This window comes from Lepisosteus platostomus, chromosome 4 (genome assembly GCF_059453375.1).
Source record: "Lepisosteus platostomus isolate fLepPlt1 chromosome 4, fLepPlt1.hap1, whole genome shotgun sequence".
Lineage (NCBI taxonomy): Eukaryota > Metazoa > Chordata > Actinopteri > Semionotiformes > Lepisosteidae > Lepisosteus > Lepisosteus platostomus.
This window is the reverse complement of record NC_142614.1, coordinates 25,404,287-25,425,953: the sequence shown is the minus strand read 5'-3', so window position 1 is coordinate 25,425,953 and position 21,667 is coordinate 25,404,287. Positions and strand designations below refer to the sequence as shown.

Here is a 21,667-nt window from a genome sequence, read left to right as displayed (position 1 = left end):
AAAGTACATACATTTTTTTCCCCAACTTCAAAAGTATTTGTTTTTACATCTTAACAGGCACCAGCCTTGAGAAACAACTAAATCCTACATCACTATCATTGTGCAAGCATTGACTAGAAAATCATAAATTAGGTAACTTTTTTCAGCTTGCCACCTCCAAGAGTTACAAGATCTTTTTACAGGTCACACATTCTTAGTTAATATTAGATTAAAAACTGCTGGACTATGTATTTCTGAAAAACTTTTTTAAAAGAATAAAAAGATGGGTACATAGAAACATAAGGAAATGGGAGTTCATAGACTAAAAACAGGCAGAGTATGCAAATTAGATTTGTGTTCTAAGATATCTAACCTCATTCTCCCATGTCTTACAATACTCTCAGAATGTTTTATAGCCATTCTTCTTTCCAGAAGTACAATTTCTGAAAAGATAGAGTTTTTGGCTCGAGTTAGACATGACAGCTAAAACTGTCATTATCTGAAGATTTATAGTAACCTGAGAGTTTGCATTGTGAAGGAACTGTGGCACAGTCACAACTCAAAAACAAATTAGTGAAATACCCTATCTCAGAAAATGTGTACAAGGCACATTTCCAGTTCATGCAGAACTGTTCTTAGGGTGCTCCATTTTATGTGCAAATTTAAAATTCAGAATCTTTGTGGATGAGGTAGTTTTTTTATCAGACATCAGTTCAATCAGGAATACAATCCATCCAGTCTACCTACAGTACATTCTTATTTTATGCGAGTTCACAAATGGCAAAATATAATGCACAATGTACAGCACCCTCCAGAAGTATTGCAAATTCAATACAAAACCCACTAGTCTTTAGTGATGATGTAACTAAAGATGGCAGCACCAGAATGAGTTCTGAAATGTATAAAAGCATTCTGTTTGCTTATGGAGAAGAAAAGGCTTCCATACTTATTGGATGGCACATCGCCATTCAACATGACAGCGTTTATAGCAAATACTACCAGTGTACCAAGAAAAAAAGAGTGAAACAGATAAGCCAAGTCAGTCTCAAACTTAAATCCAACTGACGATGCATTGTGGATGGTAAAAAACATTGAAGTCTGAACACCTCTGGAATAGACAAGAACTCAAAGTAGCTGTGGAGAAATGAACTCCACATAGAGTTGGGTGAGCTCTTCCTTGGTCACAGACTTCATGCAGTAATTGTCTGAAATGGGATATTCAACCAAATACTATACTGACTTTTACACTATGAAATTCACATGAAGCAAATGTATCCTGATACGTATGATCTAATTTCTGTCACTAGATTGAATTCAAAGTATGTTTTGATATAATATGATCCAATCTGTGCGTAGAATCCCACAAAAATATTTAGTAATTGTTATTAATGTTAATGTTAGGGTTACAGATACAAATTGTTTGACCTGAAAGCAAAACTAAGGTTTGGCTTTGCTGTCCCAAGACATTGGGATATATAGCTTTCTTAAATTTAGTATGTATTGTTAATTTGTTGTTATAATTCCCGATTTGGCAGCTGGTAGTCAATTTGACTTCCCCTGCTGTGACTCTTTTGCCGGCTGAGCTGGGACAAAGGCTGTGTGTGTTGATTTATCTATCATATTTCACACTGCAAGTCGCATAGCACTTAGTACAGAGAAGGCATCCATGGTTGTCAGCACTTCAAAGGCAAATCCTCCGATGTGCAGGTCACATGGGTGGTTGTAACAAGCCCAGGTTAAACATTGCTCACTCAACCACAGCAGTGCTCAGCAAATTGTACCCTGCCTCTTCGGAAATCCCTGTCACAGTTGACCAATGACTTAGAACCTGAACAGGCCGTGTCTGGACTACAGTGCTCAGCCTGCGCTCTAAACAAGTACCTGTGCTGATTAAGCTACTGAGCAGCCCTGCAGCTGCAGTGCTTTAAGCAAATTCTCTTAGCTTCTTTCAAGTCTTGTTTAGATCTGTATTTGATAAACTGCCTTTGGCTAAATGTCAAGTTAATATGTTTCATGACCATATAACTGTGGTCTCCGTTTATACTAACAGCCAAAGTTAGTTTTGTCATTATTTGTACAAATTAGCTTTGATGGACTGGGTTAAAATAAATTTACTTGTGTTTGTTTTTTACTTTGTGCATAGGTGTCTCATATGGTCAGTTACTTTGAGCCTCTGATCATGGCTTCTATTGGCGCTGCCTCGAAGATCCTCAACAGCCAGCAGCAGATGAACGTGCTGGATCAGACCAAGACGCTGGCAGAGTCAGCTCTGCAAATGCTTTACACAGCCAAGGAGGCTGGAGGCAATCCCAAAGTAAGGCAAATAAAAAGCAAGTGACTGCAATTAGAAAATAATGTTCATGTCCACCACGACCACCGCCAGTTAAATTAAACTACCACAATCTGCTTCACACAACTCTTTTTCTGCTTGTTTGAATAGCATCCAGATTACTGGCAAATGCAATTTTTAGTTAGTATTCAGATGTTGCCTTCATATAAGTCGATGATAATGTTCTAGCTTGTGGAATATAACACAAGGGTAAAGATGTCTCTTTATTCTGAGGGACAGGGTGAGAACAAATTAGTTTTTAGCTCATGTTCTGCTTTGGTCATCTGATTTTAGATCTGTTAGTTGTTCACAGTACATTATCAAATCTCATGCCCACCAGTTTGTGTTCTTTTGTGTTAACTGCATTGGTCAGAAGACACACCAAGTGTTTTCTGTAAAATTAGATTACTTCATCAAATCCTGCTCCAGATTTACTTAGAAGTCATTTTAAGAGGCAGTTTCCCAAGTGCTGTCCCCCACTAACACTTGGTCGCGGTCTCTGAGTCAGTGATGCTTTCTTGGCGTCCCCAGGCAGCACACACACAGGAGGCTCTGGAGGAGTCCGTGCAGATGATGAAGGAAGCTGTGGACGACCTGGCTGCCACACTGGCCGAGGCTGCCAGTGCTTCTGGAGCTGTGGGCGGCATGGTGGACTCTATCACTCAGGCCATCAACAAGGTGAGAGAGGCCACTCAGGGCCAAAGACAGCACCAGCACATTAACAGTAAGCAGCTTGGTAAATTGTAGTGATATTTCTGGTTAGCCAGGGTAAAAGTCATTTAAGGTAAAGAGTGAATGTATAAAAGCTTTGCTTTTATCCAAACATGATGGTTGATTGTATGCAAAAAGGTGACATAAATCTGCCTTATTGTAGTTCAAATCAAAATGATTTTTCATCTTCTGTAAGAAAAAGATGCTAAAACATCTTAGCAAATGGGCTCTCTTGATTTCAAACTGTTCAAAGATGGTTTTCAACCCAAGAACTGTCTTTAATTGTGTTTGGGGTGTGTGGCAAACAGATGGATGAGGCCCCAGCTGGTGAGCCAGAGGGCAGTTTTGTTGACTACCAGACCACTATGGTGAAGACTGCCAAAGCCATTGCTGTCACGGTCCAGGAAATGGTAAGGCTTGCTTATGAACTCTTGACTATGCTTTGGAAGTATGTGCAGAAAACAATTCTGGATATAAGTATGTATGAGTTGTATTTGTTTTCTCCACCTCCCGAGTTTTTTTTTAATGGAATAGTTCATCAAATAAACATTCTTACTGATTACCTTATGGGTTCAATGGGTCGAATGGCCTTTTTTTTTTGTTTGCAATGATTTCAATGTTCATTTATTTGAAACCAAATAGGTGACATGCTGATTGTTTCCTGTTCATGTTTTTGACCAAATGCATCCATTTGAGGGTCACCCTCAGACCTATTTTGATCAAATTTTTCTTCAAAGCTTTGTGGTTCTTGTTCCTAGGTTACTAAATCCAACACCAACCCAGATGAACTGGGTTCTTTGGCTAACCAGCTCACCAGTGAATTTGGCCAGCTTGCACAAGAAGCTAAACCTGCAGCAATCACAGCTGAAAACGAAGAGGTATGTGTTACAGAGTGATTGTATACAAGAGGAGTGGGTACATCTCTGTTTTTGTGACTAGTTAAACACCTCATGGAGTGATTTCCTTAATGTTCATGGGGTAGTCTAGAACTACCATCCTTCTGAACATAACTGCCCTACCACTGGTTCTTATTGTCTTACATCATCACAAGGACTCCCACTATGTTATAAGTGAACTGGTTAAGCCTTCACCCCACACTCAGTATTGGTGCTTAATACCAGTAGAGGACCGGCATGTCTACCTGTGACATTAGATATATTGACCCTTTTTTGTCACTTTACTTACCTTGTGATGACATACAGCAGGGCAAGTGATGTTTTAGAGGAGAGTGCACATGAAATCTGTTGTGAACATGAGTGTCCTTTTCATTTGATAGATCGGATCCCATATCAAGAAACAGGTGCAAGACCTGGGTCACAACTGTACCAGCCTGGTGACCAAAGCAGGTGCCCTGCAGTGCAGCCCCAATGATGCCTTCACCAAGAAAGAGCTCATTGAGAGCGCACGCAAGGTCTCGGAGAAGGTAGGTGCTTTGTTCATTTTTGTATCACATTTAAAGGTCATTTACATGCAAGTAGTTCAGGTACTTCATCAACAGAGGATACCCCATCCATGTTATCGATAGGGCCCTCACCCAGGACAAAAACAACCATTGGATCATCAACTCGACCAGGAACTCCCAGTCTCACAACTGCATTCCTTTGGTGCTTCCTTACCACTCTAACACTCTCTATCACCAGGACCATTATTAACAACTACTCCATGTTACAGGGCGATCCCTCCATCAGTACCCTTTTTTCAAACCGCCCAATCATCTCATACTGCCAATTACCCAATCTACATAAACTTTTGGTTCACAGCTCCCTTAACTGCACTCGGCAATCATCCATACCTGGTGCTTTCCCCTCCAACAGAGCTCGCTGCATTACCTCTAAGTACATATCTAACACCACACTCATTCAGGGCCCCTCAGGTCAATTCCGGATCACCCAGATGACATCCTGTACCTCCAGCAACCTCATTTACTGTATCTTCTACAAAAAATGCCCTGCTGTCTACATTGTGGAAACCGTAAGGAGACTAGGAAACTGCTTCAGAGAACATGTTAGGGCTGTAAAGATGAAAGATTTCTCCAAGACTATAGTTTCTCATTTCACCTCCGATGGCTATGATCACACTGATCTCTCTGTCTCTGTTCTCAAAGAAGGGTTTCTCATCTCCCACAGCAGAAAAACAACAGAAACTAAACTCATCCTGAAACTGGGTTCACACCATCCCCCTTCTCTCAATGAACGACTTATTTTCGTGTAATCTTCTCTAATCTCATGCAGGTTTTGACTTCACACCTATCTTCACCCCTCCCCACTTTGCACTTCCTGACTGGCCTCTCTGCCTCTCTGCCTCCTCCCCTCTCCCAGCTTATGTTCTCCTGTGCTATTTAATCTTTGCTGCCTGCCCTGTCTTTCTCACACCTGGAGAAACATTATGATTTCAGCATGGAACAAACCTATTACTTGTTCATTTGCATGTAAGGTCATTTACATGTTTAAATAAAACTAAAGGAGGATACTAAATTACCCTTGAATTTAGTATCAAGGGTCTAAAAATTTCTGCTTGTGCCACTTGGTGCCTTTTTTTAGGGCTCTATATTCAGGCCTACAGCTGTATGTGTTTGACTGCCACCAAGAACGATGTGAATGTGCAATTTTCAGAACCGAACACTTGAATCATCAAGCTTCTTCACATCATCTTGTTCTAAAATTATGAAAAAGAGATGTATTCTAGTCTAACTGGTATGTAAGATGTGGCACATAAAATAAATTTTAATGTTGTTTTGTTTGCTTTCTCATTTCCAGGTGTCTCACGTACTGGCCGCTCTACAGGCTGGGAACCGTGGGACCCAGGCCTGCATCACTGCTGCAAGTGCTGTGTCTGGCATCATCGCCGACTTGGACACCACCATCATGTTCGCCACAGCAGGCACCCTCAACCGGGAGAACGCTGAGACCTTCGCTGATCACAGGTATGTGACTAGGAACTTGTGGAGCTCCACAACCTCACTGTTGGGGTTTCACTCATTCTTCAGTGAAGAACAAGTACACTCAGCCCTCAACTTATGAATACCTGGTTTCTGAATTTTCATTTGTTTTCTGACATGTTTTTTGGGGATTGCAAAGACACTTCCATGACAACAAAGGCATGTCCATCATACTCTGACAGAAAATGGCCGACCTCCAAAATCACAGTCCATCAATGCACCTGTGTGCTTAGACTTTTTGCACATTTTATCTTCTTTATTTATCTTATTACGTACAGTAAAACATCTACAGTGTTAGAAGTGACTCTATCACCCAGTGACAGATTTTGGCAGAAAAACAAAGCATGTCATTGCTCGCTTTCAGGGAGAGCATCCTGAAGACTGCCAAGGCGCTGGTGGAGGACACAAAACTGCTGGTGTCAGGGGCAGGGGCAAGCCAGGAGAAGCTGGCCCAGGCAGCGCAGTCCTCTGTCACCACCATCACCAAGCTGGCTGACGTGGTCAAGCTGGGCGCTGCTAGCCTGGGTGCCGAGGACCCCGAGACGCAGGTAAAGACCCCGCCGAACTGCTTCCTTCATTCTGCGTGTCCGTCTGTGAACATTTTTGTCCAGTTGTGGTGGCGTGCTTCCGAGGGAGCAGGCAAAGTCGCAAACTGAATGCTCAGTACCTGTGACTATTTAAGTCAGTATTATCATAAAGAGAATTGCAACAACCGGAAATGTTTGTTTTAGTGTTAGTATAGACTTTCCTAGTTTCAGAAGTGCATTTCTTTTTCAGTACAACAGTTCTGCATTTGCAATACATAGGAGTACTCGCTATAAAATTACTACAGCAGCAAGACATTCGTCAAATTGTCTGGGGCGAAACTATAATAAGATAACAAAGCCCTAATTATCAAAATAATTTAAAGTTACAAAGGTATTTATACTAGCAAAATAGGCAAATCTTTTTCCTATAGCATTTTATTTAAATTTTGATTTTCATAAATTTTTATGCCCATGCTAGTTTTTCTTAAAATTAACATTCATTTTTTTCTAAAATCGTGTAAAGATTTTTCGACTTTGTAAATCAATATATTGTTATAATGACAATAAATAATGTTTGAAAATAAGAAAGTTCAGGAAATAAAGACAAATTCATGTTTTGAAGTAATAGGAAGTTATCAGTGTACGGTGTTTCCTTCAGCAATACTAGAGTTATCTCTGGACCTATACCCACACAAACTCATTCTATTACTCACACTCCTCACTCTAGATTTCTTCTCAGCATTAGGACCCTCAGTTTCCCTATGAGTGAAATGTTTCCTGTTTATAGATGTTTTTTTCTCCTGCTTTTCTGTTTAATCTCACGCTGTTTTTCTTTATTATATATGTCAAAAAGGAACTGTATTCTGCTGCAGGGGTTCCTTTCGGTCAGGATGTGGGTACCCTTTTGTGTGTGGAGAGGTTGAACCATCTGTTTCCTTGTTTTTAGGAAATTTGAAAACATCTGTGTGTCTTTGGTTTGGGTTTGATATTTTCTGTAAAATAAAAAAAAAAACATTGGGATGAAAAAAGACTCTCGGGATGCTAAAATGAACACTTTGCCCTTTACCTCATCAGTAAATCGTGTGTGAGTGTGAACAAGATGTGGACGATATGATCTAAGCTCTTATATTCCTAACACTTCCCTAATTCCCCCAACAGTGGGAGACATTGTCTAGCTTTGCCTGTGCCACTTGATTGATCTAACATTGCCACACTGTCTCCAATGTTAGGTGCAACAGAAGATGTGAACATGACAGAAATAAAGCCCTGTTTATGGGTTTATGGATTGTAAAAAAAGGAGGAATTCAAGGAAGTTTCCTTTTTTTTTTCTTTTTCATTTGAGCAAAGATTGCCCTTTAAATTAAAAATTGTTTTAATATTGTAGGGAGGAAAGTGTAAGCTGCACTTCATTGATATCTCAAAATCATTTTATTGTTTTCCCTAAAATCACAAGACGCTTTGTTGCCTTGCTCTAGTTTAACCATTTACCTTGGCTTGTTTTCATATTTACTACACCCATACAACAGGTTTGATAGCACCTGCCAATGTGAAATCCCTGTCACAAAAGTCTTGTTAATTGTGTATCACTCTTTAAATAAGTAATGAGTACAGCGCTAATCAAATAACTCTCATGGAAACCATCTTACATAGAGGCAAAGTCTCACTGCAGATTTCAAAGCCAACACAGCAGACTGGTCAGAAAGCAGCCGTGAGTTAGACTGTTTACAGTTTGTTTTGTTTCAGTCTGGATCTTTATTTTCAGGAGATTAATAATGCTTTGAATTGCTATGCTTCCCTTGTTTTACTTAAAATCATAATTTATTTGTTTTAATATGTCTACTAAATGCAAGCAAGTTAATACATCTAGAAATAAAGTGTTAAGAAAAGTCCCAAATAGGCAAGTCAGTTGTCAAAATCTTCTTTCCTTGAGTGGCTAGTGGTCTATAAAAATGGCCTTAAGTAAAGGAGCCTTTATTCAATCCCCAACATGCATATTATTTTATATTGCATTTGTATTTATAATATATTCTTAAACTTCATGTTTCATGCCTATTTTGTTCATCCTTGTAGTTATTTATGACCTGAAATCAATTCTTATACAGTGCCCCAGAGTAACACCTCCATATTGTCTGTAAGCAAAAACACATCCATCCATTATCAGAAGGTTCCTTTTACCTGGCTAGGGTCACAGCAGCTGGGGCCTACCCCAGAAGCAGAGGGTACTAAGAATACACCCTGGGCGGGATACCTGTCCACCAGAGGGTACACACACTAATACAATTTAGATTTACATTTTCTGATGAAGAAAGAATATATTTAGGAATAAAAGTGAGTCGCTCCTGTCCAGGTTTTTGTTGCTACGGAAAGGTAAGGAATTATCATAGTCATCAAAACTACGCTACACTACCCAATTGTGGTCTCAAAACCGTCAATTACCCAAATATTCTTTAGTCACTGCGGAAACAAAAAATCTATTTTTACTGCGCAAGATCCTTTGGAGGCCAAGGTTAGAAAACAACATCTCAACAAAGCCGAAGGGACAGAACTCTGGAAGTAAAAAAACATCCATACAAGAAATATGGGTGGTATTAATGAGGTCTTTGTTCATTCTGATGTTTGGGCAGGTGTTTGATTCACGTTTTAAAACTAATAAACTTCACATCTTTATGCGCTGCTTATAAGCGAAGAGCTTTTTACTACCATGCAGAAAACTAACTTGTCAGAGTCTCAAGAGCTCACAGAGCCCAGGTCTGCATCCTTTGGCTGCCTGTTCGAGTGTAATAATCTATCTGGAACTGCCTGGCGTTTTGTGGCTGGCTTCTGCCTGTTTCATGCTTAACAACTTTTCTTTTTCAAAACGTTTTTGTTTGAGAAGTTAAGATCAACTGCAGTGGGGCTGTTGGTGTGCTTTGAATATGACAATATAAAGGCACATCTGTCTGCAGATAGGATGTGTTTGTTTGAACACTGTGACTTGCTGTTCAAAGGCAGTCATAATTGATAGTGACTGGTTAAGGGAGACATCAGCAAGCACCTTCCTTGTGTTTTTCTGATATTTGTTATGCCTGAGCAGTATAAAGATTTAATCAACTTGGATAGCTAAAATATGGGTTGAGAATTTTTTTTGACTCCTTCTGGCTATCACAAAAATGTATTCCATTCATCATTGAATACATTTAATTGGACTTTTCTTAACCGTTACATTATAGTACTGCATAGAAAAAAAATTGATTTGCTCAATGGAGGGTTTTTTTAATTGGATCCCCTTTTACAACCATACATTTTCCCAGTAGTGTATCAGTTTAACAATAGCATAGTTTTCCAGTTGATTTCAGAACATTCCCAGACATCCGTGAGAATAAAAACCATTAAATTTCATCCGAATTCCTTTTCTGCCTTGAAATCCTCTTTTTTGTAGTTACTGGAAGTTTTCCTTTTTATGGAAGTGCACACTGTTTTGTGGCCATATCAGGGTGAATTAACCCTTTTATCATTATCTTGACAGACCCCCTTTTTACTTTAAACGAAATATATTTGCGTTTACCCTTTTTCTGGTTTTGTGAATTTGCCTAAACCAGTGAGATTACATTATAGCCTTCATTGAGAACCTTACTGCAGTTTAGTGCTGTAATGTCTTATTTTACCCACAAGGTGGCAATGCAGTTGCACTGCACATCCTTACTACATACTTTTTATTCCTAATAGGTGGTCCTGATCAACGCAGTGAAAGATGTGGCAAAGGCTCTTGGTGACCTGATTAGTGCCACCAAGGCAGCAGCAGGGAAGCCACACGATGACCCAGCCATGCTTCAGCTCAAGAATTCTGCCAAGGTGCACAGCTAATGTTCACTTCTCCTCAGCCCACCCATTCTAAATAGTTTTGTTTTATGTCCATTCTACTCTCTTGTATGAACAGGTTTCTTGCATTCATCTAAAAACTACATTCTGTCACTTAAACAAGAATTACTCTAATACTGTTCCTTTACATCAGAAACCTGTAGTATATGAATATTTTCCAAAAAACAAACAAACCATGAGCAATGCATTCAAGAGTAATATATAAAAACTGTGATACTGTTCTTTATTTAGTAGTATTTGGAACCTTTCTCTTTCCTGTCCTTGTATGATATTATTTTGTGTTACATCTGTAAATAGTGCCAAACAACATGAGAATGATTTTCACAGAGTATTTTATTCTGTATCGAGTGTGCTACACGTCCCGGGTGTCCTAACAGCTGCAGTGTTGCTCAGTAAGCATACCTGTCCTTCCAGGTGATGGTGACCAATGTGACATCACTCCTGAAGACGGTCAAGGCTGTGGAAGATGAAGCTACTAAAGGAACCAGAGCCCTAGAGGCCACCATTGAGCACATTAAACAGGAGCTGGCAGTGAGTATTGCATTGCTTTGGTACTTGACCATTGGTATTTCCTCAGCATATCCTTATATGGAATCGTTCTTACAGGCTAGTATTCCTGTTCTGCCTCAAGTGACTTTTCAAGATGTTTCAGGCAGTTACTACTTTTATTTTCATTGCAATAAGGAATTGATTTCAGTCTACAACATATGTGCATACTTATGTTTAATTAAATTGTACTTTGTGGTCTGAAATTATGATAACATTTATAAATAAATACGTTTTTAACCAGTCATGCAGAACTTTGGAAATCATTGGTAATGCTAAATTTGTACATTGGTGTGGTTAGTTTGGAAAATATTACTGTTACAACGATAGCACTGTATATTCAGAACAAATCTGATTGTTCTGAGATCTCCTATCTTCTGTTTTTTGGCTTGAAGGTATTCAAAAGCCCAGAACCTCCTCCCAAGACAGCAACACCAGAGGAATTCATCCGCATGACAAAAGGCATCACCATGGCAACCGCGAAAGCAGTGGCTGCTGGGAACTCGTGTCGTCAAGAAGACATCATTGCTACAGCTAACTTGAGCCGTAGGGCCATAGCTGATATGTTGCACTCTTGTAAGGTGAGGAAAAAATCTAAACCCATTATGTTTTCACTCTATTAATCATGTTTGTTAAATATCTGAAAACTTTTGAACTAAGTTAAGTAACTTGCATTTAATATCTCTATTTGTATTTGAATTAGCTACATGTCCTTTTTATCATTGTTTACTTCCAGTATGTAGTGAATTGATGGCATGCTTTCTGAGGATGCACAGATTCTCAATGAAGGAGTTTTGGTGTCTGCTTTTTGATATGTCAGGTGTCAGTGTACACAAACACATTTGGAAAAAGAGCATGAAAGTATCAAGTTGATGACTGAAACAAACTGATCACCGAGTAAGATAGGGTAAATTCCCAGTAAACTATAAAAACCAGGCGGTCCATATCCATTTTCACACAGGAGCCTTGGGAAAAAGTGTGCAAGGACTCAGGTCTTGGCTACCCTGTGTCTTTGCCAGTTTTAGACATGGTGAGCTGGAAGAAGTTGGGTCAGGCAGTTTTGTTTTACACCCCCCAGTTAAGCATGTAGTTCTTCCTTCATTCGAAAGGTCGTAGAATCATTTGGATTTATTTCACCACACCAGTGAAGATGTCTTTTGGCGGGTTCATTAAAAACCAAAAAGTTTAACTCAGGCAAGGTTCCATCTGATACAGTTTTGTGCCCATACATCTCTTGTATATATAATCTTTTGGAAACTGCATTTTCCCAGCTTCATAATGAAAAACAATTGAGAGCTTTTGACATTACTAAATGAATAATCAGCCTCATCTGCCTCTTATTTGCACACCACTGAGCAACAGCATGAGTGGCTATTTTTTGACAAATCATCTCAAGTAAAATTAAAAGTACCTGTAGATGTGTCCTCATTGTTACTTATTTTAGTTATTATGATGATTTGTTTATAACAAATCAAAGCCAAAGCCAAAGCTTTTCATGTCAGATCTACATCAGTAAACAATTTTTCTACAAATATCTACAATACTATACACAAAATGGTAAAAGTGTTTTTAATAAAATTGTGTATGACGTAAGGTAGAATTTTTCTGTGAAGTTCATAAAAAAGCGCTTTTTGTTTATAAGAATTGGTTCAGAACTAGAAATTGTGCTTTGACCATTTTTTAAGTGATTTTAGAAAACCTGTGACCTTGCACTAGGGGTTGGGCATAGCAACGGGAACCAACTTACTAGATATTGTCTGCATATAATTTATGTAGATAAATAGAGCTGAATAATTCTTTACTATCCTCTTATATTATTTTAATGCAGCAAGCGGCATATCACCCTGAAGTAAGTAAAGATGTGCAGACAAGAGCTCTCCGATATGGCAAAGAGTGTGCAACTGGATACCTGGGCCTGCTGGAGCATGTTCTGGTGGTGAGTACTCTTCTGACAGCTTGATGCCCTCACTAATAGTGTGTTCAGGATTAGTGTTCGGTCACACAGGGGTTTCGTTTTACATTTCAGTGCAGCACTCAAGTCCATTGCATACCAGAAGAGATGGCTTACAGAATACTCTAAAATGCACAATATCAACATTTCCCCTTCCTGACATTGACATAAAAATTTGTTTTTGTTTGTTTTTTATTTTTAAAGGCATTGCTGTATTCATAGTAAAACTATAGTTTTGTATTCTTGAAAAATTGCTCACTAATTTCTCAAGACCAGTAGTATTTTGTAGATTCCTTGAGTGTCAATGACGGCAGAAGTAATTGACTTAATTGTAAACATTGAAAGTTTTGATGGACTTTTCTGACTGCACAGTTCACATTGCATTAGTCTCGGGTTATAGGACTGAAATAAAGTTTATTATGATTTGGCTGCAAGAGATCGGTGACATCATTTTTAGAGGTTCATAAAACTTTTAGTATGACAGCCATCTTTATAATATGTTTGCAAGCTGAAAAGTATCTGCTATATAGTCGAATAAAGTGGGTTACATCTAGTTAATATAAAAAGAAGGCCTGCGTTACTTTTAAAAACATTTATTTCTGTATTACCTAAAAAATAGGAATAAGATGTATACTTCTCATTTAGAGGCATTAGGAGGTACATGAAGGTAAATATTTGTAATAATTGCTAAGTCTAGGAGTGGGTTTTAGCAATCAATGCTTTTAGAAAAGAAACATATGAACAAAATCCAGAATAAATTAAATGCATTAAAAATGGTTATCTGGTGCCAGGGAAAAGCCTTTCTCTTAAATTTAAATGTGTTGAGTACTTTTAGAAACAGGTGTACTAATTAATCCCTTTCTCTTTTTCTTTTCCTGGTGGCACCAGCTTCTTAGTAACAGTAGTGTAAATCTTATCAAAGTGGTTTTCAGGAATGCTAGGGTTAATCCCATGCAATACTCATTATGACTTTGTTTGTCCAGTTGTTATTCAGACTTGGGAAACCATGCATATAAACCTATATCAGTGTAAAGAGAGACTTGAAAAAGTATTAAACATTTACAACTGAGTGGTATTCTGAAGTTAACTACTTGTAACCAACCAAGCAAGATCAATTGATCTCTTGTACATGTTAATTGAATGTGTAGTATTAATTTGCTTGCAAATGACTTAGAACTACAAAACTATTTATAATTGCAGACAGACTTTGCAAAGGTGTGAGCAAAATAAATAGTTTTTGAAGACAAATTGCTTAATAATGAATTTCAGCTTTTTAAAAAAAACTATTTTATTCTCATTGGTTTCCTTCTTTCACTTTGCTTTCATAGGACCTTGCTGTATGTTTGTTCTCACAATGATCTGTGCTTCCAGTTAATTTCTGTTATTCATATTCTTTTTTTGCATTTGTAAGACTAAAATGAGATGTAAGGTGATTATAAACACTTCAGTTCTTTTTGTGTTTCAATATTCCTTTAAATGTAGTCAGTGTATGTGAGGTGTGCCAGAGTTAATTCACACAATGTTGTAATATGGCTCTCATCACACATCTTCACTCCAATCAGTGTATTTCATTTAGTCAAATGTCAGTTTCTCTACTGTATTCCTTAAGTGTTATAATATGCATGGTTGTTATCATTTTCACCATTTTCATACTGATTTTTTTGTGGTGTATTTTTTGTTTTCTTGTAATCATCTCACTTTCGATGTGATAGCCGGTGAGTAGGAAGAACAGCTATGCTGTCTATCTGAGTGAACTGCACGAACGCGTGTACTTGCAGTGTTTACCCCCACACCTGTTCTACGTATCTCCTGGGCTGTAGTACTGTTGTATAATAGCCAAGTTTCCTTCAATGCATCTTTCTAGATGTAGGTCTTCAGCTTTTTCTAGTAAGTGCTTTAAATTAGAACTGCCTTCCAATTTTAGTCATGCATGAAATCTTACAAACCTGGATGTTTAGAGTACCCTTTATACCTGTAAATTCTCATGCTGCTTTTTTCCATTTAGAAAATCTTAATTCAGAAACCATGTTCTGTAATTTTGGAGATGTCAAGTAACAAATGAGATAAAAGTTGTCTTTCACGATTCATGTGCTTTAAAAGGAGCTTGTCAGAGAAACACCAATTGTTCACCCCCTTTTTTTTCCTGGCTTGATTTGATAAAAACACCCCTGACTAAGACCTGGATGAAGAGCTTTTGACAGACTGGAGTTACAAAAAAAACATGTATTACTCTTCATATTTTTGTCAGTGAAATGCTTTGTATCTGTGTGATGCACCAGACATTTCCATCTAATTCAGATGCACAGACAGCACAAGCCATCACTATGTGCATAACTCGGCACTGAGTAAGCAATTCACATTTAGAAAGTTTCTTAAAATGGGGGAAATGTTTTATTTATTTTATTGTCCAGGCATAATTCACTTGTAACAAGGGATTCTGATGTTCTTTTGGCTCTTCCTGTAGATAGAAAGATTAAATCATAAGATTGTTCTGAATTCATAAATAATATTTCTAGGCTTTTCATACTAATTTAGCCTTCATTGATGACATGCAAATAATGATTAGTTAAAACATATTTAATTATCATTTAGCATCCAAAATCGAATTTAAAAATTCTGCAAAGCTAACAGTAAAACAGGATTGACACGATAGATAGACAAATTGGTAGCCAGTTTTTTTTCTGTGCTAATGCAGTTAGAATTCAAAATACCATTTGTGCCATTACAGAAGGTAGTGTGTAGTGATGAATTCATTAAAGCTAAAATTTTGCTTTGGAGGTTATGCGATGGAGATGTTTAGAAGCAAATGTTAATTTTAAAAAGGCAGCAGTCTAAACCGTCCGCGTTAAAATGCATTGCACTTTAAAAGGTACCATCATGCCTTACACAGCTTTGTCTAATTCTTTTTCCCTCACCACAGTCAGTGGGTGTCTGTGTGTCCTCACAATGTGTTTTTGTAATGGCAGTCCAAGGCTTAGCAACTCAATTAACACTGCTTTTGATTGAACCAAGCTTTGGTTTTCTCTGAACTACAAAAAGCATGTCAGTATTGACTTTGGATGATATTTATTTACATCTTCAAGGCTGATATGTCACTTTCGAGTATTTTCTATATTGGAAGGAGAAGTCTTCCAACAGATCTTGTTCTTTAGGGGAAGGTTTTTTTTTGGCCCAACTAGAGTCATTCTTGGGATTCCGTTTTGTATCATGTGCATGCATCTTTTCTTAGAAGGGAATTTGAATGAACTTGAAATTGACATGTGTTAACATAACAGGGCTGGACACTCGAAATGCACAGCTGATCCTCTTCACCTGTTTATCTGGTCAACCCTCAGATAAACCCATAGGACAAACTAAGGGCACTATATGCACATTTAGGGAGCAGTTTTCCACCTCATTAAGGCCTTCACTGTTATTTTTGTATTGATTTAAATGCTGTGTTTAGTTCTCTCACTGTGTGGCAACTTTTAACATGTTTTGAAGTAAAATAAATTCTCAGCCACTTATTTTGATGGTTTGTTTTTCTAAACTGAAATTGAGGTTGAAATTTTAAGGGGTGCAGGCACTTCTCAATGTACACGATATGATGTCTAGGAAGGTGTTTTTTCAGCAGGGTGAAGGTTCTTGGTACTCTTCTCCCTCAGATCATCCAGAAGCCCTCTCATGACCTCAAGCAGCAGCTGGCAGGGTACTCCAAGCGTGTGGCGGGGTCAGTCACAGAGCTCATTCAGGCAGCAGAAGCCATGAAAGGTAAACCAGCCAACCCCCTGTCTTCTGGGAGCATCATCACATCATATTCTTTTAACCATTTATATCTAAAGTGTTTCATGGTAGACTTGTCGGTATTATTTTTATTTACTTTGATTCCATTTTATGTAATATTTTATACTCTTGCACCTGAAGTCTTAGATTGTAAAGCATGTGGCTTACATGGAATTGTTTCAGTCATGAATCGATTGGTGGTTAAACAGTAATTACTATATTTCAGGTTTTACCATATGCTGATTGATGAAGTCTTTTCAGTCGAATCACCCAAGTAGAAGGATTGTCAGAAGCTGGTGTTTTTGATAATTTTTCTACTCTTGTAAAGCATTCTTGTGTGTGTAGTGATTCTGTGTCACATTACTTATAGAAATTGTTCTATGTATGTATTCTTCTACTGGAAAATTAGCCTAGCGGTTTAGGGATGCTAAATCAGATCTTCAGAGCTGAGGCTTATATCTGTGGCCTGCAGGAACAGAATGGGTTGATCCAGAGGACCCCACTGTCATTGCTGAGAATGAGTTGCTTGGAGCAGCAGCTGCAATTGAGGCTGCAGCCAAGAAGCTGGAGCAGCTTAAGCCCAGAGCCAAACCTAAGGTAAGACCTGTTCCCATCAGCCACATTGCCACAGCACAACTCATTCCCTTCTCAGGTGCTCACTGTGTGCCAGGTGTCCTGCGGGCAAATTAATGGATACATGTTAGTGCGCTGTGCACCACAAGTTGCTGCTGTTTGCCAATTGCTTTGTCCATTCATCTCCACATCTCTGCAAAGCATTGTAAGTAATGATACAGAGCTGCATGTTCTAAAATGTATTTTTTTTTTGTCGTTGGTGTTTCAGGAAGCGGATGAAAGCCTGAACTTTGAGGAACAGATCTTGGAAGCTGCCAAGTCCATCGCTGCGGCGACCAGTGCGCTGGTGAAAGCGGCCTCAGCTGCGCAGAGAGAGCTGGTGGCACAGGGCAAGGTGAGCTCCAGCGCCATGGGCCAGAAACCCCGACTTTCGTATCTGCTCATGAGCTGTGGAGACGTCTGAGGCAGGGGCTCCCGAGTGGATCAACCCATAAAGGCACTCACTCGGAGCCGAGGCTAAGTCTAATGTGTGAGCTGGCTCATGCTACTAGCCAACTCTGTTCAGGACTCTCCAAGCAATGGTGTGCAATTAGACGAGACCTGCCAGAGCAAGGTGTGGGGATGACTAGGCCACAGCGGTCTTGGCTTTCCTGCAGACAACGACTTCTGTGACTCACCAGATGACGTCAGCCGGAAATGTGCAGCTCCTCCAGTTGGTGCTAACTCTCCCATCGCTATCGAACTTGCCACAAGTCAAATTGTAGCTCTGTGGGTGGGCATTTAAGAGGAACATGGCCATTGTCAGAAAAACCAAATTGCAAAACATTCAGTGATTTTGAAATTGGGTGAGTAGATAATGAAAAATTATGGGCGATTCCAATTAAAAAGTATTGCTTTGATCAGGAACAGGGCCAGTCTATATGCTATCTTGTTTCTGCTTGATTTGAACTGTTGCACTATCTCTTTTTTAGGTTGGCGCCATACCAGCCAATGCAGTGGATGATGGGCAGTGGTCTCAGGGTCTCATTTCTGCTGTGAGTCTCTCGTAATGCTGACAGCAATAACTACACTGTGCTGTTGGTTTGTTTTATTTTTGAGTTTTCATTTGTTGTACCAGAATCCTATACGCTGCCAGTTGAATGACTGATGCTTACTTTTTTTAGTGAGCTCAAAGGGGTTTTGAAGAGCCACCTCTAAAGCCTTTAAAGCACAGGATTAAACCTGACACTCCTTAAATAACCGAACCTGCAATGTTGTCATACTCTTGTAACTCTGGTTGCAGTAATACAGAAGCTCAGAAACTCAATCCTGAATGCCCACTGTATTTTGTAATGGATGTCTGACACCGATCATACTATGTGCCCTTTGGTTTTGTTACAGTGTGCATAACTCTTACAGTAATATGGGTACAACTTTATGTACAAATCAGAAGATCTCTACTTAATGAAACATCTGAAAAATGAGGCATGATTTTTTCGCCATTAAGGTATTTTTAATGGTTTTGCCTAAGTTATAATTAAGAAAAACATTGCATACCTTATTCCTTGACAGCAACAGAGCATCACAGATGTTCTATATATGTTTATTCTTCTGTTATCTGTCACATTATAATAAACTAAAAGATATCTGTACTTACAAAACATCTATTAGGCTCAGCCCCTAAAGTTATTTCCCTTTAAGTATACAACTTTTCCTAAATTCTGGCATTTACTGTTTATCAATGCAATTATTATAATGTGTTATATTTAAGTAGAGTTGTAATTTCTATCAAACACTGACTGGATAAATTCTTTTGTCCAGGCCCGAATGGTTGCCGCGGCTACCAACAACCTCTGCGAAGCAGCTAACTCTGCTGTCCAGGGCCATGCCAGCGAGGAGAAACTTATCTCCTCGGCCAAACAAGTGGCAGCATCCACTGCCCAGCTGCTGGTGGCATGTAAAGTCAAGGCTGACCAGGACTCTCAGACCATGAAAAGACTTCAGGTGAGGATTAAGTTTTGTTTCAGTCTTTCCTGATGGGTTTTCTCTCATGAAATGAGTATTGTTACTTATTAGGACTTCATGCAGCAGGTTTCATGTTTTCTTCTGTGTTGGCTATTTCATATACAGTGGTCCCCTGTATTGTTCAAAGTCACTCCAACAACTATACGTTTCCACGCATTAAAGTCAAAGAGGAATGAGGGATGCGACACAAACATTCCTAGCAGCTGAATTTGTTGTATTTGCCTTATTGACTTTAATTATGCAAGACTTTATCTTTGCATCCATAAGTTCCAAGTATACTGCAGGTAATAGTGAATGTGCTGAATGTAAGACAAAGCACAGCAGCATTAAGAATCAAGCACAATTCATCCACTTCTCAAAGGTAAGACTATATAAAGAAGTGTTAGGTTAAGACAGGTTTATTTAAAATGTCACTTAAAATAATGATGTGTTAAGTCAAAATAAATGTGAGTGATAGGTTAGAATAAAAATGTTACATCTACATATACAATAATGTGCAGTATTTAGATAGCTACAAGTGAAACAAACACTTAGCTTAACTTATGGTCCCTAACCCTACTTTAATCCATTGATTCAAAAGGAAAAAGCTTCCTTTTTATCAAGCAGATAAGGTTAATGCTCTTAGGGCTGCTATCCCCACATATTTCCATTGTTTTCAATGTGGAAAAATTTCTCTGTGTACATTGTTTCACTCTACATTATCACTTTCTGGTCACTAACAGGAATAGATAGATATTAGGGCCCCCTATATTTTAAAAGTATTGCTTGTACATAAAACCTTTTGTAACCTTACAACATTAAGTCTCCTTCTAACCTTTGTAACACATTTGTATTTTTAATTCCTGTGGCAAGGATAAACATTTTTCTTACTATATCACAGTACAAAACAAAAAAAAGTTATTAGGAAGACCAAACAAGACAGTTATGACCAAGAAGCTAAGCTCCTCACGTGACGCACCATTTGTTAAGCTTGTGTGTAATTCCACCTAGTCCCGTGCTTTTGATGGATTTGTACTGAATGATAGCATCGACTTTTTAAGCAGGGGAAATGATGTCAGTGATCAGTCAACTGAATGGAATAATTTCTGCTTTTAACAGCCAGAAATATGGAATTTAAAATTTGCTGTTCTTTGTTTTATGCTGGCATCATCATCCACAATAAACCAAAATGAGTGTGAAGCCATAAATAGTGTGTTCAAAGAAATGGAAACATATGTTCAAGTTTCTAGTCTTACATCGTGCTTTCCCTATGTGTCCCAGCTGTCATGTCAGGATTAAACGAGTCACTATATTTAGAGCGGGTGACCTTTTATCCGTTGTAGCAATTTTCTTACAATGATTCTGATCTTTGAGATAAGAATCTGCAGATATGGACAAAGGCCATTAATTTTTGTTTGTGACAAGCAGAAGATATACTGTATTGAAATTTTGTCATCTTCTGTTATGGTTTCAAAATTGTTCACTCCAGTTCATTTACGTTCAAACTTATAACCTTCGGAAACTGGACCTTAGTGTTTTCAGTTCCAAAAAGTCAATTCATCAAGATGTGTTACACAGACCATATGCCTTTCCCATATGGCCATGGGTTTTCTGGAGCACTGCTTTTACAAGCAACATTTTCCCTTTGCCACATTGTGATATAAGCCTTGTGAGTTTTTTTCTATTGTCTTGTATAGGATTTCATTACACAATCATTCTTCCTGTTACACACTGCAGAGGATTTACATTTTCCACCTGCTTTACAGTAAGGTTAATGGCTCACAGATGCATCAAGTCTAGCTCAAAGAAGAACCCAGTCATACAGTGTCCATCCTGCTGGGTAGACCATCACATGACCATGCTCCTGGCCTATCAGGTGTGAGCCTGCATTACCACCATACAAGAGCCTGCAGCTGCTGTAGTTTAATACGAGCTTATTTGGCATTAATATCTTTTCACTGGACTTGGATTTTAAAAGTTGGGACTAGCTGTGCCTTGAAGTCCTAAACCTGAACTTTAATTACTAGGTTACAGATGACTGGTACAGATTAATTGCATGAACTATATTGGCCAGCAGCAATTTGGACAGCAGTGAAATTATGAAATTACTCAAGGCCAATTTTTAATTAGATGTTATTAATTTCTATCCATGTAAGCAGTTTATCTGATGGCTGAAATATTTTGTCCCCCTTTAATCTGCAGATTTGCACATATATAGGTTTCTGAGCCAGAGCACAGCCAAATCCTAAACAGGCAACTATATCATAAGCTTAAATGCTAGCACCAGTTTGATAAGAGAAGCAAACACATTAAGGTTAAACAGATCTGTTTAGCTTGAGGACATCTTTCTGTCAGTGTGTTCAGTAGTGAAACATGAGGTACCTGACTAAAGCTCAGAGGAATCATACCTTGTAGGTTGTTTTTAGAGAAGCATTACACTGCACATGCCCTAATATGTCTACTGTATGCATTGTCTAGCTGGTGCATCCAGAAATCATCACATGGCAATG

General features: G+C 38.6%; 1 protein-coding gene across 3 annotated transcripts in view; it reads left to right on the top strand.

Moving 5' to 3' along the window:
• tln1 (talin 1) overlaps window positions 1–21,667 on the top strand; it is a 131,623-nt gene that overhangs the window by 106,043 nt on the left and 3,913 nt on the right. For all 3 annotated transcript variants that reach the window (XM_088629185.1, XM_088629183.1, XM_088629184.1), the window contains 16 exons: window positions 2,123–2,293; window positions 2,840–2,986; window positions 3,328–3,429; window positions 3,778–3,897; window positions 4,296–4,442; window positions 5,776–5,942; window positions 6,322–6,505; window positions 10,190–10,315; window positions 10,757–10,873; window positions 11,284–11,469; window positions 12,717–12,824; window positions 16,484–16,589; window positions 17,074–17,198; window positions 17,443–17,568; window positions 18,146–18,208; window positions 18,975–19,157. In XM_088629185.1, coding sequence (XP_088485311.1) covers window positions 2,123–2,293; window positions 2,840–2,986; window positions 3,328–3,429; window positions 3,778–3,897; window positions 4,296–4,442; window positions 5,776–5,942; window positions 6,322–6,505; window positions 10,190–10,315; window positions 10,757–10,873; window positions 11,284–11,469; window positions 12,717–12,824; window positions 16,484–16,589; window positions 17,074–17,198; window positions 17,443–17,568; window positions 18,146–18,208; window positions 18,975–19,157 — 2,178 coding nt within the window. The remainder of the gene's footprint in view (window positions 1–2,122; window positions 2,294–2,839; window positions 2,987–3,327; window positions 3,430–3,777; window positions 3,898–4,295; window positions 4,443–5,775; window positions 5,943–6,321; window positions 6,506–10,189; window positions 10,316–10,756; window positions 10,874–11,283; window positions 11,470–12,716; window positions 12,825–16,483; window positions 16,590–17,073; window positions 17,199–17,442; window positions 17,569–18,145; window positions 18,209–18,974; window positions 19,158–21,667) is intronic.